A 27,980-nucleotide genomic window follows, 5' to 3' on the forward strand; every position below is an offset into this window, starting at 1 on the left:
ATGCACGGCTGGTTGGTTCTCCTGATGCGGAATTCGTTTTACCATGCATTTGTATGTGCCCTGTTTTCTAGGAGAAGTGCACAGCCAGAGTGTCGTCTTCCTGATGTTCCGAGGCTGTTTGCCTATACCCATGGAAGATTTAAAAGGTATCAGATTCCTTTTCAAAATTTAGATTTTTTAAAGCATGAAAGAGCAGTGGCCTGCGCAGAGGGGGAGGCAAGGCCATCAGACTTCTACCGTTAGTCGCAAGGCGCCAGGGCACCGCCTTGAACGCAGGCAGCCTTTTGTACTTCGTACTCTCTGCCCGAAGGAGGCAACGCTCAGCTTGAAACCCCCTAACATTTCTGGGCAGGCCACTGGAGAGCGAACGAGGCCTACGACATGCCTCACATTTTGAGACAGTATAAAATGGTCACCTCTTGGCATGGCGGTGCTGTGGTAGCCGTGGTAATCCTACATAAAATTGTCCTTAGTAAACTCTCATTTCTGTTAGAAATATTTCGGTAAAGACGAGCCAAACTCGGGCCAATCTAAGTGAAACAACTATCTTAAAACCAGGGAAGAGTGCTATGGTCTTGAAACTCAACATCATTTCTCAGTAAGCTTTCCCCAAGTATTTGGAAATATTTCTATTACTATAGAGTACCCCCTCCTAGATCGTCGCTTGCTATCGACGCTAGGTACTCATGGCATTCCAACTTGCCAAGGCATGTTCCCACCGGGTTTACTAGGCGCGCCCAGTGGTGCGCGCACCACCGCTGAATTTGCAGACTGCTCATCGAACTGCCATCGACCAAATACCGACTTGGCCAAAAGCCTAGCAGAAGCAGTCCCCCCTCTTTTTAGCAGATGATACCTTTACACCTGAAACATACTTACCTTCACACCTGAAACATACTTAAAACTACGATACACATGAAAGCGTCAGCGTGCTTTTACTCTCGAGTCCAGAAACAAAGCGCGTATCCTAACAATATAATAGGGGCTGGCTGCCGGGGCGGGCTGGTGAGTGAGGCGTGAGCTGGGCGTGAGGCTCGGGGCTCGGCTGCGCGAAACATCGACACTGACTATCCCGGTACAGCGCCACCGGTGCAGGCCACAGCCCGGCACGGCTAGTACCAAAGTACCAACACCGTCCAGCTCGCTCGGGTCTATGTATTTTTCGTCCCCACCGCATCTCCGTGCCTCGGCCGTACCGAAGGCCCTTTGGAAGGGTGACGACCGGTGACGACACTGCGAAGAGTGTCTGCTTGATTGGCCCCTCCCCTGCGACCCCCTCGCCTGTGTTTCATATCTCTATCGGTCAATGCTCGCACCGCGTGCCTGGGGAGGGCTACTACCGCCAGGGGAGGGGGGCTCCTAGCCAGCGCTGGCACCCCGCAGTCTACTCCCACTGTGAAAGAAAACAGCATGACATAATTTATTACAAAACACACTGCGTGATGGATAATAGATTTGTTGAACCGTTGTATCTTTCTGAGGCCAACTATTCTTGTCGTTCTTCCGCCATGTGCCAGTACTTATTAATTGGCGACAGTCAGCACAGAATAGGAGTTTTTCTCTGAGCACTGAAAGCACGATGGACTGAACAGCTCTTCTGCCGAGAACATTCGACTAGCTTTGACGAATCTAGATTGTGCCGGGCATTCCGAGAAGCCAGTGGGCAATGAGCCGCAGGCAACAGGCAAGCCACAGGGCCCAGTCTGGCCATTCACGTTGGTGTTTGTTGTGCAGCTGTCGAGCGCTGTCCAGCCTGGAGCGAGCTCCAACAGCACCGCGTGAAAGGAGACTGCCGTGCACTGCCGTCCTTCTCTCTCTTTCCCTCACTCCCCGCTCTTTCTCCGTCTACCCTCCCCTCCCAGAGTGGCCAACCTCACGGCGGTGGACCCTGCAGCGGTGCAGCAATTGCCAATCATAATTATTTTGCTGGTCCGGCCTGTTCGTAATGTGTTCGTGTCGGTTTGGCTACGAGGTTGGTCTGCCGCAGACCCTCCTGGCCCTGGCCGGCCCGCAGGCTGGCCTGCCCTGACGGCTCCCAATCGCAGTGCTCCCCCAATGCCACTCTTCGGTACTTCTTGCTCTGCACGCACGTCCCGACACTGCCCAACGGCACCCACCAAAGGCGCAACCTGCGCGGTCGCTTCTCGCGCAGGCATTGTTTTGCAATACGGTAGTTAAGGGTCCTATTGAAAAGATCTTATCTGGGCGCTCCTGATCAAAGAATCTTATCTGCAATGCAAACGAATTTCACGAAGTTTGACTTGGGACGGATAAGAGGGTAAGTAAGCGGAACATATTTCTACACGCACCAATTGGTTCCTTTGATTTTTTCAAGTTTGTGTGACTTAAATCACAAATTATTTTGATTTGTAGCTGTCTCAAATGATCAAACTAATTAAATCTCGCTCGCGTTTCAGATAAGATTCTCTGAACATGAGCGCCCAGATAAGGCCTTTGAATAGGATCCCCCGATGTGTGAGCCTTCGGGACGCTTTAGAAGACTTTTGGCAGCCCTCAGCCTTTTGGCAACCTTTTAGCCTTTTGGCAGCCTTTCGGTGGCACCCTGGCCGATCCCGACGGCCTGTTGGCGCGCGCCGCGACAGTGCGTTGAGTCGCGAGGCACCGCGCGGTGGCGGCGCGGCCCTGCGGCACGCCGGTCCATGCCGCGGCGAATGAGAAACAATAACAAAACTCGACCGCAAAGAAAATAAATTGAACTGATAAAGAAATCCCCCGGCGCGGCTGGCTGGCGGCCGGGCTGTACCGGGTGTGCGGCCGCGTGTGCGGCAGTGTGCGGACGAATCGAGTGCTGCGACCGCTGCGGCAGCCAAGCGGCAGCGGGCAACAAGCGCGACCTGTCTGTCAGTCTGTCTGTCAGTCTGCCCTGTCGATGTGCTTTTCCTTCTGTCTGTCTGTCTGTTCGGCTGCTTGCTTGCCGCGTAACGAACCAGAGGCTGGTCGAGGGCATCTCTGCGTCATAGTAGTACGGTTCGTTCGGGGGGCATTGCCACCGGTGACAGTACCGCTCCGGCTCGACTTGCCGCGCGTTCCAAACCACGCCACTCCAATTACAGCCCGCCGCCTGCGCGGGCAGACGGACTTATTAAGACGGAGCATGCACCGCGTCAGGACCACCGCGCACCGGGTGGAGGAAAGGGGGAGGGGAGGCTGAGGCGAAGAAGTCGGATCGGGGAGTGATTTCGCGTCAACGTACGTTGAGGCGTGCCGGGATGCCTCCGGAAAGAGCGCTTGGTACAGCTTGGTGCTGTTGTCCCCAGCGCCGCGTGGGCCGTGGCGGCACAGCCAGGCACAGCACGCCACCGACCCGTCCCTCGACATCCTCCATGGATCCTCCGCGACAGCATGCAGCACCGCGTCCCGGCCTGGTCCCGGCACTGTCTCTCTCGCACCCCTGCGGCCCTGCGGGACACCGCCATGAGCGCGACAGAGACGGAGAGCGGCGAAACGCTGCACGTGCTCTGGATGCACGCGATTATCTCTTATGGAGGAGCTAAGGCCACCAAGGCGATGTCTGTACAGACAGACCGGCCCGGCCGGCCTGGCCGCGGAGCCGACAGACCGCCGGTGTGCGTACAGTCGCTTTTATGGCAGTGTTTATCTATTTGCTGTGCGAGTTTGATGCGCGTCGGCCGGCGTCGGCCTCCAAGATCCTCGAACCCTCACTCGAATTTGCGCGGGGAAGGCCGCGACCGGGCAGGTGGAATGGGTCGAGGAATGGGTCGTCGCAGCAACGTTTCCTCCGTCTCCCTGTGTACACGTGCTCAAAGGCTGAAACTTTCTGTGCACCTCTCTGGGATGAAAAAAGTCAGCCTTTGACTGCGTTCCTACAAAGCGTACCGAGGGTCCACCTGGTCAGAGAGAGTGGGATGGCGCTATACGAACGCAGACGCTATCCGTTTCCACGGTGCGAGAGGTGCTCGGGCAGAGGCCGAGATTTTCAATTTCCGTGAGCGTTTCAGGTTTTCTTTATTTTTCTTTAAAAGAAAAAGAAATTACATGTGAAGCGCAGACAACCCAATCACGCGTTCCCCAGAAGCAGGGTCCACACCGATCCGCACCGTGGACAGGGAAAGGGGCAGGCAACCCCCAGACACGAAATTCTGTATCGGTTTTAGACTCCTCGTGTTCCTGGAAGAGTGTCTGCTGATACGGGCGCGGGGTTACTCGCGTTCGCCCAATCATTTTTTCCCTTCGCTATTTGGGATTTAGTTTACTATGCAGATAACAGGCACGTTTTTTTCTGCGAGCGGCAATATTCTGAGCGCAGGACTATTTTTAGTACAGCGAAGAACAGTCACAGACTATTTGTAGTTTAATTTGACACAGAGTCAGCGCATCAGACCTGTTACAAGACTTTTACATGCTCTTGCTGGTGCTTGTTTCTACACCATCTATGGGTGTAGGTGTCTTCAACGATTTAGAAAAGAGTCCTGTCAATGAACACCATGAGTCTGTCTCGCGTAGATGGCCACGGCCATGGAAAGCTCGAAAGACAACGTGTTCTGTTTTTGTTTTTGCTTTTGCTTTTTGCCATGATGCGGTCGCACGCAGCAGCCCCCTTCCCAGCCAGCTCATAACCAACAGACCAATCAGTCGTCATGCAATCGAAAACAATGGAGAAACGATTCACAAAAATCTTCAATCCGCGCGAAACATGCGGTTCGCTTCATTTGACGGGCAATGTCACTCCAGACCAGAGAAATGTCAGGTGCTGCTTCTTGCCTGTCCCCGACAGATATCAACGCAACGCAGGTCGGAGCCCAACTGTAAAATTGGGGAAAGGGGGGGGGTGTAACTGTGACTTGCACTTTCCGCTTCTTTGCGTAAATAATGTGAGCTCAGCAGCCGCCCTGCCTGCCGCCGCGTGCGTGAGGAGGTTGAGCTTACGCGTGAAATGCATGGATCCATGCGCAATAACAACGCAGATTTTCGTGCTTAGCTGTACACGCGAATTCGTGCATTTTTTCGTGAGGTTTGCATGGTGATTTGGACACGAGGCGTGCAGGGAGGCAAATCCCTGGCGGCCGTCGCCCCTCACCCGATGCAAGGCGTGCAAGGCCAGGGCCGGCGGCGGCCAGGGCGGCCAGCGCAAAACGCGCCGCTATCGCTATCAGTTAACCCCTTCCCGAACGTTGCTCCCTCTTTTGGAACGCTGAAAAATTGGTCGTGTTTTTTAACTCACAAGCGACTGGTTGCGTTCAAGTGTCCCGGTTGTCAAAACCACGCCGGAACGGTTAGACTAGAATCCTTCTCGCTGAGGTCTTCGGGTCTTTGACTCGCATGTTCTCCCCGGGTACGCCAAGCATCGTCACGGAGTCCCGAAAAGTGTAGGGGAACAAACGTGCAACATGTGTGTCCGCCCCCAAATTTCAAAGGGCTGTAAGCAACTACCAAAACGCGGCCAAAAAGCTTCAGTTAAACTGTAAACTTATCTCTCCAAATCTCGGCTTCGGATTTATAAACCGCGAACATCGCATGTCTCAGTCTCGTTTCGCACCTAGCGAGAAATTGATCGTCTTCAATGTCAACTTCTTACTGGGCCGTTGCACCCAGGTGTTTTTATTGCATTGGGGCTTTCTGCCTGCTTACTCACTCTGAAAAAACAAACTGCATTGTAAATCCAAGGAGCGGGCCGTGCTATATAGGAGGGCTTCCGCAGACTAAGTCCGAAGGGGTTTCAACGGCATTCGTCGCTGAGGTCGCAAGGACACTCGGAGGTCTGATAAGACTAGCTTGAGGCTTACAATCTCAAATCCTTCTGAACCATTTCGGGCCGCACATATAAAAGTAGCTGCTTGTCAAGACGAGGTATTTTGAGCATATAGGGTTACTAAGAAACCACTTAATAATTTTTGAACTATTTCTTCGTATGACAAACTAAATACTTTGTACCTCAAAGTACTTCCGACTCTTCAACGAGTCTTTCCTTTGCAGCTCGGATCCGCGAATTCCGTGTCGCTGGTTCGGCAATCCAGACCGTCATCTGAACGGGAGGCAGTCCGGCGCTCGGCCCGGCACGCCCCAGCCTGCCGGGCCGATGAACTCCGGCAGTGTGGCCGGGGCGGCCCGGACACACTCTGGCGGTCCAGCGACACGTGACTACACGTGACGGCCGGCTAGGCTAGGCCGGCCTGCCTGGCGAGCTGCTGGCCCGCCCGTCCGCCGGTGGAGTTTTCCTGCCTGTCTTGCCGCCTGATTTGCGTCCGCGGCCGGTGGGAACACCGTGCCCGCCGTGTCCGCGCCGTGTCCGGGAGGAGCGCGGCTGCGGCAGCACAGTGGGACCGCGCCGCCCACAGGGCAGTCCCACGGCCGCGGCGCCGGCCCGCGCCGCGCACAGCCTCTGACTCTACTTGGTGTTGCAGGAGACGGCCGCATCGCCGGTGCCCGCGGACTGCTGGTTCACGTCATGTCGCCCAACGCCCCCGGAGGCTGCTCGCCGCCACTGATGCGCGCCCCGACCCGCAACCGCAACTCCAGCGCCCTGCCCAACGAACCCTGGATCGCCCTCGTGCCGCGCGGCCACTGCACCTTCGACATGAAGGTGCACACCGCCGCGCTGGCCGGGGCCTCGGCCGTCATCGTGTACGACGACAAGGAAGCCGACTCCCTGGACATGATGGACATCTCCCGGAACGTAAGTGCTGCAGCAACCCCCATGCGCCCCGTGCGCCCCGCTTCCTACACGCCCCGCGCAGCCCGTAGCTTCGCCCCACCTCACCCCCCCACGATGCACTCTCCCTTACTGTCGCTGCCCAGGTCGGCGAGCGGGCAGCGCGGCCTCGGGCCTGATATACAGCTGCGAAGAGTGTGACCCCGCCAAACTGAGGAAGGCGGCGGAGCGCGCGTTGACCGTGATCGCGACCGGCGTCTTCTGGTTGTCCTTAGGACTTAGGGGTAAGACGTCGCCCAACTCGATCCCGCAGTGCTGCTTGTGGTAGTTGTTGCCATTCTTCTTCTTTTGTCAGTATTATTCTTGTTTATCATCATGTTGTTGTTGTTGTCATTGTTGTAGTTGTTGTATTAATTATGTATTGGTTATCATTGTAGTTGTCATTGTTGTTTGTGCTACTTCGAATTTTCCATTGAGAAATGCTGTGGAGTCGGAGATATATCTCGGCACTGAACAATACACAAAACTATCATAATGCGGAGAAATTTATTAGTATGAGGAAAGTGGTCGCATGATAAGTTACTGAGGACCTTTCCTCCATACGTTCCTAACTTGCTTGTGCCGCCCAAGACTTCTGGAGGAACTTGAGAGTGGATCGCTCTTGAGTTTTGTGGTATTTAGCATTACTGGTCACGTCGTTGGGTCACGTTGTCCTGACTGCAAAGCGTCAAGCCGACCGCGCAGTGCCAAATTTCATTTCCCACTGCAGGACCCGATGCCGGGCTCCGTCTCGGACGCCGGACTTTGAAACCGAAGCACTAGAAGGTGGTCGCCAATTGTGTTGGGGTTCTGAGAGGGAGGCCATGCATTGTGTGAAGTTCGGTGGAACCCCCGCTTCCCCCGTCCCCCCGCCACAGTCACCGCAGGGCACCCTTCTGACCTGATTAAACCGCACGCAGGACTCAACGTGACGAACCGAAACTCAAAATCCAACCTTGGCGGTCTGAATCTATTTTTCAGATTTGTTTCAGACTGTTTGTCTGAAAATTTAGCCTTCCGGTATGAAAATTGCGACCTGACCCTCTCAGAACTTGAATTCAGACCAGCGCAGTCTGAAAATGTAGATGATTAAGTCTGAAAATTCAGACCAACCCAAGATTTCGTTTGGCCGCTAGATGGCGCACATGTTGTGGAACATACCTACTTCTGTTTAAAAGGATTCTAATGTAAAAATATAATGGTTGAAATGTTCCAAATTGTCAAGACTTAATCTGAATTTTCAGATTTTTTTTAACAGTGAAACCTCCGAATTGCAAGTGTGGAGTTGTTGGATTCGCAGTGCCCTGGTGGCGTGGCGGTGCTGGCGGTGCTGGCGGTGTTAGCGAGACAGAAAGACGCGACGAAACGCTGTGCCGCTGAGAGGGAACCTGTCTGCCTCTCCACTTCGGGTGTAGAGAACCGATTGGCGCGGCGGCGAGTCAAAGCCGAATCCTCGCGCTGCCGGAGTGCGACGGAGCGTGTCTCTGTCTTCGGCCAAAGCGGCGACGTCGCGAACCGCGCGGGACGCCCGCAGGGACGCCGTCGACGTGCCGTCACGGCAGCGAGACAAACGCGAAGAGTCGTTGTCTCTTGGACCAATTTCACATGTTCACTCGGAAAAATCGAAAACCCAAAGTGTGCTCACATAGGGGGCTAAGCAACAACAGTGCACACGATTTGCGAGTCCAATGCATTTGGCACTATAGTTTTATCAGATCAGTTTTAACTTTTGCTCATCCCCGAGGTCGGTGGATAGACAACCACCAGCTAGAAGTTAGGTACAGTTTGGCTACTCTACCCTCCTCGGGGGCAGGCCGCGGGCAAGGAGGCGGCCGACCAAACATGGTTTAAAGCTGCCACGTCTTTTCGTGCGAGCTGACAGGGTAGCTGCGAGGGTAGCTGTCGGCGTTCGACAGTCGGACGTGAATCTGCCCTCACAGCCTCGCAGTTGTTCGCTTTACCGGTGGAGCAGGCGAGTGAGTCCTCGGCCCATCGCCCCACTTCTCTCGTCCTTATCGCCGAAGGGGAAGTGACAAGGACGGCGATAAGCAGCGTAGTGTGGGAACGGCAATGACGCGCGAGCAGAGCAAGTGTTTTCGCCTCTTAATCCCCCATCACCTCGCAGGACACACTAATTCGTTCCTGGCCGGCCGGGCCAAAGTCGACCGAAAGGCCGAGGCGGCGGCGCGGCTCCCTTGGCGTCGCCTGGCCGGAACGCCACACTGTGGAACCAAGGCAATGCGTGGGTGTGGAATTTTCAATCCCCGCACTTGCAAGTGAAGAGTTTGCGGTCTCCATGCATTCTCAGGCTCGTACTGACGTTTTGTTCAACAACGTTTCGACGCTTGTGCGCAAGCGTATTAACATTCGTGTTTGTTCTGCAAACGATATTATCAATTTCGTTAATTAAATTCTTAACAAAACTCTTTTGATGCGCACGAACGAATATTGATAAAATGGCGATTGAAGGATGAGAGTGCACACTTCATGCGTGGAGTTCTCCACGTTCGCGCCGTGCCCAAAAGGTAGGGGCTTCTGTGAGCTGCTCCGCTTTCTGGAGGAAGAACAGCGCGTGGAGACTCGGATGATGCGATTTCCAAGTTTGCGTCGGCAATCTTTCGCGCTCGGCGTGTGCCGTGCGGGGGATCGCGGGGCCCTTGGGGCCGTGAGCCGCTCGAGGGGCACCCTGCTTCGTGGAACGTCTCGCTCGAGATTTCGAAGGGTGCGTATTCGTGGAGAGAGAGGGGGGGTAGGTCGTTATACTTGCACGCGCTGCCGAATCCCGCCACTGCACTCCGCGCGCTGCGCTCGGGCTGCGCTGCAGCTGGATGCGCTTTCGCAGCAGACAGACAGACAGACAGACGTCATAGGCCGGTCGGCATGTACCATCAGCGGGATTGGAGCGAGCAATCGAATAAAATGTGCAGCGCGCAGTGAGCGGTTCCAGGAAATAGTGCGCGGTGCGGTGACATGTCGGACCGTCAAAGCACTTCGAATAATGGGGAAAGGCTCCGGGCCAGATCGACCAGGTGGCCGCATCAGCGCGGGCTGATCTGTGCCGAACCCTCTCAGCGCAGTCTCTCCCCCCCCCCCCCCCCCCCCTCTCTCTCTCCTCTCTCTCTCTCTCTCTCTCTCCCCTCTGACGCGCACAAAATGTTGCACTCTCTTTTTCGGGTTGCTTTTATTAAACTGCCCCTCCGTCCCCCTTTCCCCTGGCCGTGTTAGGCAGGCTCCAATATGCGCGCGGGTGATTCGATGGCACAAAAGCAGCACTGGCCGGCTACCCAGAAAAACGAGACGTCCGAGGCGCGCATCGGGAAAAAGCATATTCCATTTCGGGAACACAATCAAACAGCACGGAAACTGGAGAGTGGCGCGCGGATTGCATTTTGCGGGGATGCGCCCCACATCGAATTAGTGGCGCGGTTTCAAGGGGAGTGGAGTGGGGGTGGGGGTAGTGGAACATTTTTAAAACGCCTGATGGTAGGCAACCTCATGCCTTCCTCCACTCAACCCTCCCCCTCTTTTTCTTCTCCCGGACTCACTAAAACCCCACCCCTTTATCGCTAGTCACGTTCTCAAGGTGGATAAACTCCATTCGGGTTCTCGCTCCACAACGTCGAGCTCTAAACTCGTCTTGGTGCCAAAGCGGGGTCCGAAAGGAGGAGATCGGAGGGAAGGGGACCGTCTGAAGGGCTTCATGACGATTCCCGCACTATTTTCCTAAAGCCTCTGGCCGGGCGTTGAAATTTTGCCCGCCCAGACAGCAGTCCTATATTTCTATACGCCTCGTCCATGGGCGTAAATAGTTCAAGCCCCGCTGGGCACGGTGTTTCTGCCTTTCTTCATCAGTGTTGCACTGCAGGCACTGCACCACGCCGCCGTTTGCTATTGTCGTTGTCGCTCCTCGTCCCTCAGGACTGCTCAGGACTACTCAGGACTACTCAGGACTACTCAGGACTACTCAGGACTACTCAGGACTACTCAGGACTACTCAGGACTGCTCAGGACTGCTCAGGACTGCTCAGGACTACTCAGGACTGCTCAGGACTGCTCAGGACTGCTCAGGACTACTGAGGACTCGGCGACTGTTGGCGGAGCCGCTACTGTGGCCCGAGCCCCGACAGTGGACTGAGTGCGAGGGCCGCGTTTCCGTCGCTCTGTCCCTCTCGCACCTACAGGAGTCGAGTGCGGGAGAGAGACAGAGCGATGAAAATGGCTCTCGGAATCAGTCTGCTGGGTGACGGTCGAGATGACTGCTTTTGCTTCGTCGGCAGCGAGGCTAGGAGTCGCCGCGTTTGGCAAGAACGAGGACGGGCTTTGCGCGGAGTCAGCTACCAGAATGCAGCAACGCCGGAGCGGAGCGATGCCGAAGCGATGCAGCCGGCCGGGGTGTTTCAGTGGATTGGTTGTTGACACGTTCACCCCTCGGTGAGCACCGAGAAAAGCCTCTCGGAGAGATTGCGGGCTTCCTTTCCCGCAGCAGACAAAGCGTTCCTTTTTGGTTTGCAGGACCTGAACTAGTAGCTATTCGTGATGACAAATCATAATCTTGGAACGCCCACAAAGTCGTCTGGCTTCGCCTAGCTTCTTTGTAGTCGAGGAGCAGTCAGCATAAAATGCTTTGCGCGGCGGGCGGCCGAGACCAGGGACTGAATGGAGGCATTTTGCGGAAGCGAAGAATGCGGAGAAGACCTAGAACGTCCCAGCCCATACCCACGCGGTCGACGTTAATAAGTCCAGGACAAGCCGAAGGCATACAACTGCCCAAAACACCGACACGCCGAAACGCGCTCCTGCTACGCCGCCACACCGTAATCAAGCCAGCCAAGCACACGCGAAGCGGTGACGCGGCGACGCGGCGACGCACGGCGCCGAGAGGAGAGCGTCCAATTTGTCCTAACGCGCTTCGTCGCCTGAGAAAGAAACCGTCCGCAAACACGCGCACTGCTTCCGCGACGGCTGCTTCGCGCCGCCTGTCTGTCTGTCTGTCTGCTAGTCCGTCCGTCCGCCCGTCCGGCTGCTCGCCTGTCCCGACTAGAGGCGCTCGAGGCGCGGCAGACTCCAGGATGCGCACTCCGCCGCCCACAATCACCCACCAATCGGCCGTTCGTCGGTTCGCGCCTCGCGCCTCCCGCTCGAATTTTGCAGTGCCTCGGCTCGCCCAGCTTTGGACTGATTCCAGTGGCGTGGCTTCGCCAGGCTGCGCGGCTTGAGCAAGCTCAATCAGGACGCGTTGCATGGCCCGCACGCGGCATGCATGTTCGCACGAGTGGGAACACCCGACAGACTTGACTGCCGGCAGCGTAACTTGCGCATGGGCGCTCAGCGCAGTGCTTCTGCCGTGCCCGGCCGGCCGTGCCGATCACGGGGCTGCTTATCGGTGTGGCGGGCCGGGGACCTAGCCGCCAAACCGGTCGCCTCACCGTGCCGCCGCGGCGCGCGCCTCGTCCAACTCGCTTCCGCGCTCGCGTCCACGATGGGCCAGTAGCGTCCCGCATCGCTCTGTCTCTCTCGCACCCCTGCGGAAACGCTGTCAGTGCGAGAGGGACAGGAGAGCCACGGAGTTGCGGCGCGGCGGCGGGGCTGTCACTAGTTCGTCCGCCACATGACTGACCGTGTGCCGTTATAGCAGTGCACTCCCGGCGCAGAGGGTCAAAACTCTAGACGCGTTTTGAGCTCCAGAGTCGCTAAACAGGAATTAAATTGAACGTGAGACCCCACCAATGGATTCCCCGTTCGCAGAGCAATCCATTGGTGGGGTCACACGTTCGGTTCGAGTCCCACTTGGCGACTCTGGAGCTTAAAACGCGTCCGCGGGATTTTCACCGCCTCCACCGGTCTTCTGACCCACTGTGCACCGTGACCCTGGCCGCCCTGGCCGCCCCGCCAAATGGCGGCCTAGTCCATTTTGATGTCCAGCAAGCCCAGCTGCTGACGCAAGACGCAATCGGGGACCCGATTAGTTGAGAGTGGCCGGCCGAGCGAGCGAAAAGATAGACAAGCCCCACCGGGCAGCCTCTAGGCAGCCTCCGCCTCGGCCGCGTGCCGAGCCTGGCCGAGCCGCGTCCTGCTGTCGGCGACGTCGGCGACGTCCCGCACCGCCACAGCGACCGCCAGCCGAAGGACCGATTGGCCGGTCCTGCCTGCCTCCCTCGCAGCCACGGGCCGGGCAACGCTGGCAACGCACAGTGCACCCAGCGGGACGCTTCAGGACGACGGAGGCCGGCGGACGATCCCTCGGAATGAGGTAGCAGCGGCCGGCGAGCACGTGAAGGAAGGAGCTCGCCGACATGGAGGCCCTCCGCGACGTCCGCGACGTCCGTGACGTCATGCGCCGCACCGGCAGCCGTCCTCCGACCGCGAGCGCGCCAGCGGTGCCCTCGCCGCGATTGGACATGGGAGAAGGATGAGGAGTCCCCCCTCCCTCCGCCGCGCAACCCGCGCTGGGCTCCGGCTGCCTGTTTGACATTGGCGCCCGTCCTCTAGTCTTTGCTCTTCTTTTTCACGCCTTCGGTGTATTGCCCCAACCACTGCGGAGCGAGTCTGCCATGGAATACGCCATGCGCCTACCCAGCCCAGGCCGGGCCGGGCCGTCCCGCTGCCCTTCCCCCTGCCACTGACGGCTGCCACTGACGGCCCCCTCTGCAGGGTTTATACAAACCTTGAAAACCTTGAAATCAGGGAAAAGTCAGGGAAAAAACAGGTTCAGGGAAATCAGGGAAATGTCAGGGATTTCGCAAAATGCAGCAGAAATGTCAGGGAAAAATAGTTTGCTGCGACACTGGACCTGTTTGCTGGACAATGCGGAGGAGAGCGCGAAACACCGCCGTTCGAGTTCAACTCAATCAATGTTTTGATGCGCTCAATGTCAGGGAAATTTGCATTTCGCGTCAGGGAAATCAGGGAAAAGTCAGGGAAATTCTCACTATTTTTTTGTATAAACCCCCCTCTGTGTCCGCAGACAACATCACCGCCGTGCTGACGTACCACTGGAAAGGCGTGGGGCTGGTCAAGCTCGCCGACAGCCAGCACCGGGTGCTCGTGGACATCGCCGTGGCCAACCGCTGCACCCGCAGCCTCAACTCCATCAACAGGTAAGAGGCCAAGGGGAAATAACTTCAGAAAAAATTGTACACTTGAATTAAAATTCAAAAAAATTCAAAAAAATTCAAAAAAATTCATTAAAAATTCAAAAAATTCTTTAAAAATTTTCACTGAAATTTGAAAAAACTTCACCAAATTTCTTTAAAAATTTCACCAAAATTCATTTAAGTTCACAAAAATTATTGAAATTCACAAAAATTCTTAAAATTCACCAAACTTCAAAAATTCTTTGAAATTTACAAAATTCAAAGTACTTTTTAGAAATTCATTAAAATTCAGCAAAATTCGCAAAAATTCATTCAAAAAATTCAAAGTGATTCATTGAAATTCAATAAAATTCACCAAAATTCGTAAAAAATCACTAAAATTCAAAAAATTCAAAAAATTCACTGAATTTCAAAAAATTTAATGAAATTCATGAAATTCATTCATTTGTACACCGAAATTCAGAGTTATTTCCCCTTGTAAGAGGCTTTTCGCCCTTGCCGGGCGCCGCAGGCGGCTTGCCCGCTTTCGACTGGGCTTTCGGCCGCATTTGCAGCTCGCCACGCGGCCGCGCGCACTGCCAAAACTTCGGTTGCCATTCTCGACGACGTGTTTCAAGGCCTTCACTTTCCGCTAGAATGTCATCAAACCAGTTGAGTTTATGAGTTTGGTGTCGCACCTTAGCAGTAGGAGCGTTGATGACGTCATTCGTGATGAAAATGCCCTCAATGATTCGGCCAGGCAAATGACTGCGGCTTTTTGCAGTGCGGCCCCACCGGGCTGCGCGGGGGCGCGGGGGGCACCATAGCCAGTGTGCCAGTCGGGCCCGCCCAAGCCCGGCCGCCAGGACCCAGCATCCGATGTGGGGCCTGCGGGTGTCGGTGGGTGTACCCACCGCCCCAGCATCCCAAGCCACAGTTTCTACTCTTTTCTTTCTCTATTTTTGGGGGTTTCGGGTTTTTAACAGATGATACAGTGACACTTTAGACGCACCTGAAGGTTAGCTTTTACTATCGAGTCAAGAAGCCGAAAGCGCATCCTGACAATAACATTAGGGTGCTGGCTGCCGGGCGGGATCGTGAGGGCCGTCTGGCTCGCAGTCTGCGCGGGACATTGACACTCCCTCCCCGCGTACAGCGCGAGAGGAGCCGTCCGCGTCCCCGCGGTCCCCGCGCGCAGAACAGCGACAATGCCTCTCGGCTCGGGCTCGGCACGGCTCGGCGCGCTCGTGCCGCGGCGGTGCAGGCCACAGCTCGGCTCGTCTCGAACCACACTGATAAACAATGCTTGTACAGAAACAATCAGGTGAGTGAAAACTTGGTCGTTGCACAGAGTGTGTCATCATGAACCAAAGCGAAACAAGTATGTCGTTAGCGACATATTTTATTTCACACACAATTTTTAATTTTATCATAGGAAAGTCCATAACCACACGAGTATCATCTGCTTTCATTGACTTTCGTTGGATGAGATTTTTCGTTTACGTTCCCATCGATGATTTGAGCCGCTTGGGAACGTTGACAAAGGTCGCGCGGGATTCTTATCGGACACGCGTATTGGCGGATAGGCCGAAGTCAAGTCGGGCATGCTGGAAGCTGCGGACGCAGTGACGTCATATAGCGGCCTGCTTCAATCCCGAATCGAATCAAACTTGATATATTCATGACTGCAAAGAGATAAAATGAGCATATCTTTGCTGTTTTTGGTTCAAAATGATTTCTTTTTCTTTTAATTCAACATTGTTGGCTTCGTTTTCGGTTTCGAGTGATTCGACGCACTCGCATGCACATCACATCACTAATGATGTCGGCTTTGGTGAGCACGCGACATCATCCGTCGGATTTCTCTCATTCCGGCTGACTCCTCATTACTTTTGTGCGAGGGATTGGGCGGGGCATGCCGGCCCGCCGCTTCACCGCCCCGCGCCCGGTTTTATCGGTCTCGCTGCTTTTGACGTTTTGGTGTCCCAGCATGGCGCGGTGCAGCGCGGTGCACCGTCCGATTGAGCACGCGCTTCCGGCGCGGCCTCTGCCGCTACGTGACCATTCGGCGGACTGCACCGCCGGGCTCATTACCGAACCGCGCTTTCATCGCTCTGTCTCTCTCACGCCCCTACGGGCCTACGGGCCTACGGGCCTACGGGCCGCCCCGCGAGTGCGAGAGAGACAGAGCGACGAGGGCATTCAGTGCAGTTGCGCGCGGAATCGTCTTCCGGCCTCAAAATGCCCGAGCAACCGAATTCAGAGGCTGTCCATTGATTGATTCCATCAATGGACCTCTGGGCCGTTTGGACCGTCTTGACGGAACCGGAGGGACAACTTGCTGCAACTGCGAAATGGCGGAATAGAGCTCCGCCAATCCTGTGCCCCTTGAAATCCCTTATCATCCAAAACAGAAAAGCGAAGAGCAAAACGTCGCATCCGTACCACAAGCACCTATCTCAACTTGGCATCGTCAACAACAGCCTATCTGAACTTGGTACCGTCAACAACAACCTGTATCTCTACGCGCTACCATCAACAACAACCTATCCGCTCGCCTTATAGCGCATAGAGATTGATTGGTGTTGATAGTAGCCCATTGAGATAGGTTGTCGTTGACGATACCAAAGTTGAGATAAGAGCTTGTTGCACGGGTCCAACGAAAATTTGGGCGTGAAATCCGAGGAAATTCAACGAAGTATCTTTCCTACAGAAATCTTGTCCCCAAACATCAAAATTGCCCATCTCTCTTCCCTCTCTTTCTGTCCCTCCCTCTCCCCCTTTCTCCCCCCCCTTCTCTCCTCTCTCTCCTTCCTCTCTCCCTCTCCAAATCCCTCAGGGCACGCGGCACCTGGCACACAGCACACAGCAGCGTGGAGTGCGGAGAGCGAAGATACATAGTACAGCAATCCCCTTGGAGGTGTCCCCGGCCCGTCCCGGCCCGTCCCCGGCGGATGGACCCGGTCGGCCCGCCGCTTCACTGCCTCGCTGGTCCCAATTATTTCCTCATCCCACAAATTGCCTCGAGATCAAAGTCACCTCTCTCGCTCTCGTGGGGCGCTCCGTGCGGGTGCGAGAGAGACAGAGCGGTGGAAGCGATGTGCGTGGTATGGCAGCTCGCTCCGCTGCTGGGCTTTGCGCGACGCGAAGCGCGAAGTCCCGGACCCCCAGACCCCCGAATTCTTGCATCAAGCGAATTCAGTTGCATGTTTCAAACTAAAGTCCCTTACTATTGCAAGTCAATAGCCTATTCCCTTCGTTCATGAAACGGCTTCTTCGGGTCCAGGATTCCTTCTGTTCTTGCTCGGGGTCCATTGGCATCCTCTTGTCGCTGCCCGCGCTCGGGTCGACAATAAAGTGGGCCATTGCACCAGTGGCCCAGCGCGCTGAGGACCGCGCCGGACAGGTCGACGTCGAGCGGTCGCGCGGACGGGCGGTCTTCCTAGCTTGCGTCACCGAGCCAGCAAAGGGAGCCAGCCGAGGAGCCAGCAAGCCGTCATGAATGGCGCCTCCTGAACCCTTGGCCCTCGTCTGCCCTCGGCCCCGCTAGCCCTGCTAGGCCCTGCCAGGCCCTCAGCAGGAGCGCAGCAGGGCGTCGTTGCCCTCCTGCAAGCTCGCTTTTACAGCAACAAGTTTACCCTGCCGAAAGGCCCAAAGACCGAGGGACGCGCGGACGTGGCCCCGTTTTCTGAAAGCGACAGCGCCGTCCGTCCGTCCGTCCGCTAGCCCGCCCTGCATCCCGTGTGCAAACACAAGTTTTTCTGGTTTCCAGCTTATGAATCCTGAATCCTCGCGTAAGTGCTCTGCAGCCCCAGAGCTTTTCGTTTCCCCGCGTCTCATCCCTCGGCTCTGCGCGGGAAAATATGAAAAACGGACGCTCATCCGGGACGCGACGCGACCGGCCAGAGGAGACATCTTTCGTGTCCGGACGGTGAACATTCGCTTCTTTGACGGACGGGCTTTTTCCTCTTACACACTCAGAAAAGTGAGTTTTTAATATTGCTGTTTGCATGGCTCGGTTTTACGGTCGCGTGATGACAAGAAAAGCTATGTTTTCCCCTCCTTGGTTCCAAATACTAGAGGATGCCCGTCTTCGTGGTCTTGTTAGGCTTTGGTCAAAGAACACGCCGCGAGGAACAGAGGCCGCGTGTCGATGAGGCCTCGCCAACAGACTCACGTTTTGAAGCGACTTGTGGCGGCTGCCGTCTGATTCCGAGCACTGCTTTCGTCGCTCTGTCTCTCTCGCACTCATGGGGCGTTCCGTAGGGGTGCGAGAGAGACAGAGCAACGAAGCAGTGTTCGGAATCAGACGGCTGATGAGGCAAAGCGCAAAGCAGCGCTAGGAATCGCCGTGAAATCCCTCCCCGGCTCAGGACTTGGCGTTTCGCACTGCCGCTGCATGCATGCCGGTGACGTGCTGGGCCGCGGCTCAGCCTCAAATACTTTGGAAACTCTGCCCTCTGCTCCGCTCTGGCCTCTGCAGGCTGAATGACAGCGACAGGTGATTCGCGGTACTCGAGCCATTTCCGAGGCTGCCACCTCCACCCCTCCTCGCCCCGCCGCCGTGCGAGAGCACGCGTCCCGCCCGCCGTACTGGTGTGCTAGTCAACATTCGCGCCTGCGTTGTTTTGCGTGGACACAACGCCCGGCGGCCGCGCCAATGCCACTCCCCTGCCTCGGCCTGCCTGCAATACTCCGCGGCCCGCTATTTTCTGCACTGACTGCCGCGCCATGCTGGCCGTGCTGGCCGTGCCATGCTGGCTGGGCACAGTGGGCGCTGGGCGCGCTGGGCGTCGGGAGTAGACGGGAGGGGTCCCCGGCGTCCCCACCGCCACTACGGGCCACTACGGGCAGGGCGAGCGCGGCCAGCCTGCACTAGCCTGCACCCAGACTCATTCCGAACGGTGATTTGGTGGCCCTGTCCCTGTCGCACTCATGGGGCGTTCCTTAGCGGTGCGAGGGAGACAGAGCGACGACAAAACACGGCAGGGGCGTGGCGGGGCGTGGCGGGGCGTGGCGGGGCGTGGGGGGGAGCTGTTGGCAAGGGTCCCGCGGGGGCCGCTGCTGTGACACTGGGACTGACACCCTGACCCCGCCAAGCCCGCCTCATCCCTCTTCAAGAGCAAACATCCCCCTCCCCCCGTTTCCCTGCAGCTTGCGCGGATAGGCTTATTATAGGAGTCCCCCGAACGTCACGTCCCCGGCAAGCAGTGCCTTCTCTCTCTCTCTCTCCCTCTCTCGCACTGGTAGGGGACGCCCCGAGAGTGCGAGAGAGACAGCCTGCTGGCGGTGCTGCGGTCGGCCCTGGCGCGCCGAGGTTATGCGTTCATTTGGAAGAATGCACTGAGGCGCCGCGCGCCGCGCTGAGGAACCGGGCGATCGAGGAAGCCTAGCCGCCCTCCGCACTGAAAGCACGCCCCGCTGTGTTCCAGCACCATCATCGACGTTCTCGGCGGTTTTTCCTCCATTGGCCCTCTCTGTCCCCCAGGACGTCGGTGCTCTTCGTGTCCGTCTCCTTCATCGTGCTCATGATCATCTCCCTGGCCTGGCTCGTCTTCTACTACGTGCAGCGATTTCGCTACATCCACGCCAAGGACCGCCTCTCCGTGAGTCAGCGCCTCATTATTTGGCGCGCTTTTTCGCTCTTTCGATGGCACTCGTTTCTTCTTTTTCCTCTCGCGGAATAGAAGAATGGCGGGGCGCTCGGCGTGTTGACGCCACGGCAGCTAGAGCGGCCAGGGCTCGCCAGGGCTCGCCCCGGCAGTGCGACAAAATGGTGACATAACGCTTCTTGTTTCAGCGCCGCCTCTGCAACGCCGCCAAGCGCGCGCTCTCCAAGATCCCCCTCCGGCGCCTCAAGATCGACGACGCGGTAAGTCGATCTCTCGAAGCAACACTGAGCCGGCCAGCCCGCCTCGTAACTGGATGATAAGCGGAAGAGGCGAACTCGGCCGAACTGCGGTGGATGGTAAAGATTCCACAGCCACCAGCCACGTGGTGTCCAAAACGCCAACATATTTTCGTCGAATTCCAGGTCCGGGCCGTTTTGCCTCGTATGACCAATGTTCCGCAATGCTTTGAGGGATTTTTTACTTTTTTACCGGTCTTTTACCTATTTTTACCTTTCCCGTTCCATTTTATTGGCGCTGGCGCTAAGCTCGGCGCGCACCTGTTTGTAGTCCGTGCCATTTCCCTCTTGCTTCTTTTTATTCGTCCTGCTCTCACAATTCCGACGTGTGAGCGCTTAGCTCTCAACTGGTGCAAGTGTTATGTATATACAATTTGAAAGCCCATGGTGACACTAGAACTACTTTTCACTCGATTTTTGAGACAGTTCTCTTAACAATATTTTTGAGGTGCTGTGGAGACTTTTTTTCTCAATTTTACGCACTTGTATCCACCTCTGGATGCCTCACCGCGCAAAGTCACTGCTCGCCCGGGCGGCCCCCCACCCCACCCCCTCACCTTTCCCGTCTCCATTCCCGAACCAACGACTTTCTGGAGGGCCTCTTGTCGCAACGTCGCGCCGTCTCGAAATCCCTCTCGGGCTGTCTGCCGGCAGGCATGGCCAGGGCATGGCCAACTTGTCGGTAATTGGTTTCGTTCCGTTCCTTCGCAGGCTGTGACTGGCGACGGGGACTGCTGCGCTGTCTGTATCGAGCGCTTCCGCGCCAACGAGCTGGTCCGCACGCTTCCCTGCAGGTCAGTCCGTCTCTCTCGCACCCATTCGGCCGCATTCGGCCCACCAGAGAGACAGTACCGTGGCACTGCTTGGTGTTGCAGGCATGAGTTCCACAAGGGCTGCATCGACCCCTGGCTGCTGGAGCACCGCACCTGCCCCATGTGCAAGATGGACATCCTGAAACACTACGGCTTTGTTGTGAGTGACCCTTCGTCCTTCTCGTCAGCCGATTCACCGAATCACCGATCCATTAATTTCCTCTCCCTTTGTCCCTGCTCCAGTTCACCGGGAGCCAGGAGAGCATCCTGCACCTCGACATCGAGGACGTGGCCGCCTTCGGACTCAACATCGAATCCCCGCAACCCCCGCGCGCCCTCTTGCAGCAGATCAGGGACACTCCGCTCAGCCCGCCCGTGCTCGGCCACCTCACCCACACCCCGACCTCTGACGACGAGCTGCCACCGCCCATCACCTGCGTAAGTGGGGACCCGGAACTACCCGGAACTACCCGGAGCGGGACGAGGACGCGTCAAACACGTGGCCGGCCAGCCCGGCCAGCCCGGTGAAACGAGAAGCGCCCGCGCGCGCGAGGGTAGGCAACGCCACAGCGCAGCTGTGTCGGCAAGTCCACCGAGTTGCCTACCCTCCATTACCATTACCACTACGGGCTAGCCCACAACTGATCGTATGATGCCTTTTCGGGCCCGATACATGCTTGCCTGCACTGCCATGTGCCGACCCCTCGGACGGGATGCGGGATGAGGGGTACAGTGCCGTGACGGGCGTGACGTCACTGACTGCCTGGCGTGTTGCAGGTGCTGCAGATTGGCCCGGACTTCACCCCGCCCTGCCGTGCTGGCCGTGCTGGCCGAGCTGGCCGCGCTGGCCGTGCCGACCGAGCTGACGACCGTGCCGACGACCTGGCCCCGGAAGGACGCGCCAAGATGCAGCCCCAGGACGGCAAGAGCCGCGAGGACGCTCTGGATGGACAGGACCACGACGCCGCCGATTCCCGCCCCGCCTCCCCCGGCAGCCCCGCCTCCCCCGACCGCCCAGCCTCCCCTGGCCGCCCCGCCTCCCCCGGCGCCATCAGCATCGCCAGCATGGCTAGCTGCGGCAGCAACAGCAGCTGCTGCAGCAGCGACAGCAACGGCAGCGTGACCATCTCTATCCTGCCGCCGGCCAGGCGCCTCCAGCCCCAGATCCACACCGTGGGCCGCGCCGCGATGCAGCCGTGAGCGCTGGTGGTTTCGTGCCGCCGGGGCCTTGCAGGCCTTGCCCGCTTGCGTTCGATCGAAGCACCCTACGCGCCTCCCTCGCGGGGCTGTCTCTCTCTCTCTCACCGGCAGAAGCGGTGCAACAGGTGCTCGCCGCACACCATGCGCGCTCGGGGCGGGGCGCGGCGGGGCGCGGTAGGTTGATGCCTCACGGAGCTCTTAACCCAGGTCTAATTTCCAGTTCTCATAAGACCATTAATTTGTTGGGGGGGTAGTTCACTCGGACTACAATTTTGATCATTTACGTGTAATTCATGCTTGTATTGCATCTCATGTAGTGCAGCAAAAAAATAGAGAAGCTTGAGCGACAAGATGGAAAAACGATACTCCTAGTCAATGCAATCTATAATTATCCCAGACACTTAGAACTAGAACATTTACGTAGCCATTTTCATGTCATGGTCACAAATGAGTCTCAAAATCCAGACAAATATAAATCATAGTGACATGGCATTGTAGTGATTTCATGTTGAATGTATAAGCATAGGACCCTATACTGATAACCAACTGTGTTACTCTGAGTAGAAATTAATATTTTAGTCATTCTCAACTGAGATGAATAAGTTAATCTTCCGTAATCAGTGAGAAATAGAAATGAATACCGGCTTACGCAAAAATAGGCTAGTGGTCTGCTGGGAGTTCTTTACAGCAAATAGTGAAAAATGCATTCTGTCATTAGCACTCGTAGAAAAAAAGCTTAAAAGCTTAGAAAATCTAAACTTCAATCCAAACTATCTCTGTGTTAGGAATTAGAATGTTCTTACTCATATCTAAATGAATGCACATTTCTGCCCTGAGAAAACTCTCAGCAACGTTCATACCCTTCTCATTTTAACAAAAGAAAAATTGCCTTTGTTCATAAATGCAATTATGCCAACTTTTCCGTTTGTGCCAAGAATACAACGAATGATAGCAAGCTTTGCTTGCAAATCTGGCTGTGAAATCTTTATTGTGAAAATGGGGGCCCAGGTAAAACTAAAAGTGAACATAAAATCATTATGCAGTTGTTTTTATAAAAGTCATACCTTCAACCTTTATGACTTGGATCACTATCTCATGACAAGGACTACCGAATGATTTTTAGTGGCTTCACATCCTACCTGGAATGTTTCATTCACTTCTTTTGATTTGTAGTCAATGTGACTTCAAGACAAGGCAATATCAAAGATAGATACGAATAGTAACAGTGAATTAAATCAAATTTATAATTTGTCCCCATTTCTTTAAGTCATTTGTATATTTGTGTAAATAATGATATGTAGCTGAAGACAATGTGAAAGATTATTCTGCATTTTAATGCAAACTTAATTATTTTGGTAAGACTGTGTTGTGTGCTTTATGGTTTGATTCAGTGATATGTTACAAAACCAATTGACTGAATGAGAGAGTGAGTTCATCTTGTTTTAACTTAGAAGTGATAGTTGTTAGGATTATTCACAATTTTTGCGAATGATGGGCAGGTACTCGGAGGAATGGAAGGAATACAGTGGCAGGAAATAACAACGCGAAGTGAACCGTCCTGTTGGCTTTTACTATGTGTGAATTTAAATGTTAGCTATTGATGTTTGGCTAATTCATGATAATTATCACGTTCAGTATTCACGTATCTTTTAGGAGCAACTCAAATTCTGATATTACTGCTTTCCCTGAAACTGTATTAATTATTCCATTAATGTGTGTTTAGATTCCCCTTCCAATGATCACAAGATCACAGTTTCCTTTTGTCTTCCTCCATATATCAGCTAAAGCAAAACCGAATTATAAATTCTAATAGATTTGCATGTTAATTGAGATTGGAATTTTAAGATCTTTATTAGTGTTCACTATACTACCTTTGATGTTTCTATTGATGTTTCTTAGGTCTAGACATTTAAAAAGAATTAGGGCTGAATGTATGTTTCTTGATAGAAGGCACATGTGTGTGAACATTAAAACTTGACAGGTCTGTGAGTCACTTATGCCAACTTGTGCTGTGAGTTGTTGAAGTAGCAACGTTAGTATTTTTGATATTGTATTATTTTATTTTAATTTGGATTGATGAACCAGCATAGAAACCTGGGGATGATCTGCCATGTGAACAGACGAGTCAATGACCAGATGAATTTTCCAATCTGTGGTTTGGAATTTTTGTCACTTTAGAGGTCACAGCTGTGTGCACTTAAATTTTATGTTATAGGCCAAAATTTAGGACAAAGAAATATTAGGCCAGTCATTAACTTGCTTGGAGAAAAGGTGATATGGCAGTAAGGTGTAAAGAAAAGTTGACATCAAGTGACTGTATTACTGTAGTATAATTTATTATTGCAGCTACTACATCCTGCAATCCATTGCTAGAAGTCAAACAGTTTACCTTTAACATCCTTGTAGAAAATATTAGATGAAAACTTCAAATTGTATTGTCTCTTGACTTTTACGTAAAGTAGGGTATACATGAGGATTTTTCAGAGAAAATTTGATGGAAATATCAGCAAACTTCAGAAGCTAGTCCAAACCACTCATATGAAAAAAGCTGAGTGAATGTGATCAAAGAAATGAAAAAGTGTCTCATCACAGAGTTCAGTTACTGTAGATCTACTTATAAGTTTTATGTTTAAGATCATGTACCTTTAAAACCCTCATCTAGTCATTTTAAGCTATGTGAAATTTGTACCAAAATATCTCCTCAAATATACTCTAAAAATATGAATGGTAAAAGTATTTCCCTTATGTGTTTGTGTGCAAATACAGAAAAATAAAGCTTTCCTTCTATCTGAAAATAGTTGAGCTTTTCAAAACCGCCAAACAATAACAACAACAAAGCTTCTGACATTGGTTTATGACATGAAATTAACATGAATTATAAACATATAGTAATAGATATGGCATCTAAAAAAAAAGAAGAGAAATAAAATAAATTGCAGTGCAGAGCAAATAGAAATTAATATTAAAATCACAGCTTTAGAACAGGAAGGCAATTGAACAAATGCCAGCAAATGTTCAGGACATCGGAAAATAAATCCCCCTTGATTGATTTAAACTTAGAATATGAATCCATTGCCTGCTTCATCGGCTTTGGCCACTGACAATTCCTTTTCATCAATATCAACAAATTCCTTCCTTCCTTTTGCCTTAACACGCAACCTAATAACGGGCCTTTCTGTTTCACTTTTTGGCCAAACAACTAGGATTTGAACAGTGCTACCTGGGGCTATGCTTCCACGCTCATGAGCAAGTGCCAGCTGACTAATAACTCGCCGCTCAACCTCGTATTTAATTGAACGAGCACCATAGTTAACTTCATATCCATCCGTCAAAATTGCTTCTACACTGTGGTCCCATTCTAAGTCAATGTTGTGCTTGTCCTTGGCCTAAAACAAAAATGTGGAAAAAAAATAGAAAGAAAAAGGAGAAAGATTAATGCTATTGTTGAATTGAAATAAGTATATAGTTTGTTAAATTTGTTTGTTGTGGGAGCATCTTACTCGTTTGGACCATCGCTGGAGTTCTTTCTGAACGAGTTCTGATAGTTCGGATTCAGAGAAAGGCAAAAAATACACAATTTCATTAATGCGGCCCAGAAATTCATCCCTGCGGAAATGCCTTTTAAGTATAGGTTGGACAACTCTCTCCTTAAACTGTCTGGATATTGTTACAGTCTCAGTCATTTCATTTGCTAGAATGTGAAAATCAGTGTTATACAGGCATTGTGACATTTCACGATGATACCTTAAATCAATAACAATAATTTAAAAAGAGAATAGCTAAATCATTACATACGTTTACTTTCCTCTTGAAGCTGCTTGGCCCTCAGTTTGGCTTCTTCACGCAAATGTAGTGCATGGTTGGCAATCTCATCACTTGCAAGATTGGAAGTCATAACAAATATTGCATCCTTGCATTCAATGGTCTTACCTTTCCCATCAGTAAGCCTTCCCTACCGGGTGAACACAATTTTAAAAGATAACGGAAGAACTACAAGTAAATCAATTAAAATCAACATCAAAATACAAACCTCATCAAATAGCTGCAATAGAACAGTGAGCACATCAGGGTGAGCCTTGTCCACTTCATCAAAGAGAACAACAGCAGATGGGCATTTTCTTAAACGTTTGGTGAGCTGGCCTCCTTCATCATGACCCACATAACCAGGTGGTGACCCAATCAGCTTTGAAACCTTAAATAACATAGTTTTTAGTATTATTCAAGATTAAATTCCTTCAAAATCGAATCAGAGGACATTGAAAAAGGCAGAGTGCAAAAGAAAACTGAAACTTACTTCATGCTTTTCTTGGTATTCAGACATGTCAAGTCGAATGAAGGATTCTGCATTTGATTTATGTATGTAAGAGGCAAGCTGTTTGGCGAGCTCTGTCTTTCCTATACCTGAAGATCCCAGAAAGAGGAACACAAGTGGGTGATCCTCATCTGCCCATCCATTTTCCTTACGCCTTATAGCTGTGGAAAAAAAAAGCCTTGACAGTATGATTGACAAGCCATGATTATTTCTTCTTTTAGAATACAACAAAGACAAAAGGACTAACCAGCAGCCACAGTGACAATTCCATTCTCTTGCCCAACAATGTGCTGGCGCAAGCGCTGCTCCAAAGGAAACCTGCGCCTTTCTAGTGCTTCAAGCTCCTTTTGCTTCTTTTCGAACTGAAAAGAAAGGTCTCAGATGCTAAACTATCTCCCAAGCTTCAACTCTCAATATGTTTGGAGAACTGCAATACACAGTCATACTTACAGTTTTCATGTGAGACTCAAGTAAATTCACAAGTCTTCTATTCTCTCTGTTGGAGTAACTGATTGCTTGCTTGGTATGATCATTTTGCAGAAGAGGGTTTGCTCCTCCCTGAAGCAATACAGCAACTGTATCCACATCATCTGCCAGTACAGCATAATGAAGGGCAGTGAAATTCCGGAAAGTTGCCATGTAATCCAAACGGTCACTAAACTCTTCTTCTCGCACTGAGACAACTTCAGCTGCCCTCATTCCTCGCTCCATAGCAGTACGGTAAACATTGGAAAATTCATCTCCGAGGTTCGGATCAGCTCCAGCGTCAAGTAGAATTTTCACTGTGCCGGATTTGCCATTGATTGCAGCAGCCTGAAGTGCGGTCCATCCCAAAGGGTGCCGTTTATTTACATCATGGCCTTCCCTTATGAGACTAAGAAACAGAGAATAATCAGTGTTAACCAGGTTAATAATTAGAAAGAAATCCCTGAGAGTGATAAATCAAAGGAAATTTTGTCGGTCTTACTTTCTGACTTCAGCATCATTTCCTTTCTTGGCTGCAGTAACTAAACGCTTATCTGAAAGAATTTTTAAGAAAGTGAGACAAATGGAATTAGAAAAATTAATAATTTCTCTTAAATTTTTGACATTACCTGACTCATAAGCTGCACAATATGCTGTAATAATACCAAAACTAAGCAGAGCTAGAGAATGTTTTGATGGAGGTGGTTTACTCTTTGAACGACTGTTATACTTGTGGTAATTTGATTGAAAACAAATGTCTGCATGAGCAGTATAAGGCAATACACTAGGTGTACAGTAAATAGTTCTCCGTAAAGAGTCATTTAATATTGGCCGTGTCTGATGCAACAAACGCCTAACCTCCACCCATTCAGCTTTCCTCAAAGTTCTACAAGATACATGATTTGATACTACAAAACCTTGTCTATACACATAATTTCCTAAAAATTTTAACAGTTTGTCCATACTGAAAATAGATTTACTTAACGCAAAGCATTTAAAATGTCCAGATCAAAAGAGAACTTGAAAGCCCTAGCAGACCGTTTTCAACAGAACAGAACAGTCAGTTTACACCACGATTCCTATTGCGGTTCCTTGCGTTACTGACTTCTGACCGATTTGGTGCTCATACTGACGATCAAAATGTCCGCCGAGCGCTTCCGCTTCCGGCGGGGATTTTAAAAATTCAGCAGTGAGCCTCAAAATGGCTTCACTATTTATCTCCGACATTCAAGGGATCTTCAATGAACTAATTTAAAGAGGTGAGGAAGTTTTTAGGCCTATTGCAAGCGCTGTCAAGTCTGTTGACCTCACGAGGCCCGGAGCAGACGACACAACATCAAAGCAAAGCGACGCCATTTTGATCGTCAGTATATGAGGAATCGCGCATAAAATTTCGGATATATGAGAAATAAAACGTAACACTTTTCAAGTTGACGGTTCTTCCCAAGGGGCCTTTAGGACTCTACCCTTCGGTAGAGCCCCTTTAGGGCCTTTAGGACCTCCATGTTAGGACTCTACCCTTCGAAGAGTTACTTACTGG

At 52.6% G+C, this 27,980-nt stretch overlaps 2 protein-coding genes across 2 annotated transcripts; one reads left to right on the forward strand and one right to left on the reverse strand.

The window, feature by feature from the left end:
- LOC117651163 lies at positions 1-24,458 on the forward strand. The gene is made up of 11 exons (XM_034394968.1): positions 1-11; positions 72-146; positions 6,384-6,655; positions 6,778-6,915; positions 13,635-13,767; positions 19,232-19,349; positions 19,544-19,615; positions 20,363-20,445; positions 20,527-20,623; positions 20,707-20,901; positions 21,241-24,458. Exons 1-11 carry the CDS (start codon positions 1-3, stop codon positions 21,661-21,663), a joined length of 1,617 nt encoding a protein of 538 aa, XP_034250859.1. The 3' UTR covers positions 21,664-24,458.
- Positions 23,983-27,884, reverse strand: LOC117651314 (caseinolytic peptidase B protein homolog). The gene is made up of 9 exons (XM_034395206.1): positions 27,070-27,884; positions 26,943-26,994; positions 26,426-26,849; positions 26,223-26,337; positions 25,958-26,136; positions 25,694-25,855; positions 25,459-25,615; positions 25,164-25,354; positions 23,983-25,049 (listed from the first exon to the last, which is right to left on the reverse strand). Exons 1-9 carry the CDS (start codon positions 27,401-27,403, stop codon positions 24,720-24,722), a joined length of 1,944 nt encoding a protein of 647 aa, XP_034251097.1. The 5' UTR covers positions 27,404-27,884; the 3' UTR covers positions 23,983-24,719.
- Between the last annotated feature and the right edge of the window lie 96 nt (positions 27,885-27,980).

The sequence above is a fragment of the Thrips palmi genome, unplaced genomic scaffold (assembly GCF_012932325.1).
Source record: "Thrips palmi isolate BJ-2018 unplaced genomic scaffold, TpBJ-2018v1 HiC_scaffold_5, whole genome shotgun sequence".
NCBI classification, from domain to species: Eukaryota; Metazoa; Arthropoda; class Insecta; order Thysanoptera; family Thripidae; genus Thrips; species Thrips palmi.

What these genes read in the sequence shown, in the direction of transcription:
- LOC117651163 (XM_034394968.1), top strand. An exon ending in GTCCGCACGCTTCCCTGCAG is followed by an intron (nt 20,446 to 20,526) that starts GTCAGTCCGTCT and finishes TTGGTGTTGCAG; the next exon opens with GCATGAGTTCCACAAGGGCT. An exon ending in TGCCACCGCCCATCACCTGC is followed by an intron (nt 20,902 to 21,240) that starts GTAAGTGGGGAC and finishes GGCGTGTTGCAG; the next exon opens with GTGCTGCAGATTGGCCCGGA.
- LOC117651314 (XM_034395206.1), bottom strand. Translation starts at nt 27,403, where the DNA reads ATGGACAAACTGTTAAAATTTTTAGGAAATTATGTGTATAGACAAGGT. An exon ending in TTGTGCAGCTTATGAGTCAG is followed by an intron (nt 26,995 to 27,069) that starts GTAATGTCAAAA and finishes AAATTCTTTCAG; the next exon opens with ATAAGCGTTTAGTTACTGCA. An exon ending in AATTGTCACTGTGGCTGCTG is followed by an intron (nt 26,137 to 26,222) that starts GTTAGTCCTTTT and finishes TTTTTTCCACAG; the next exon opens with CTATAAGGCGTAAGGAAAAT.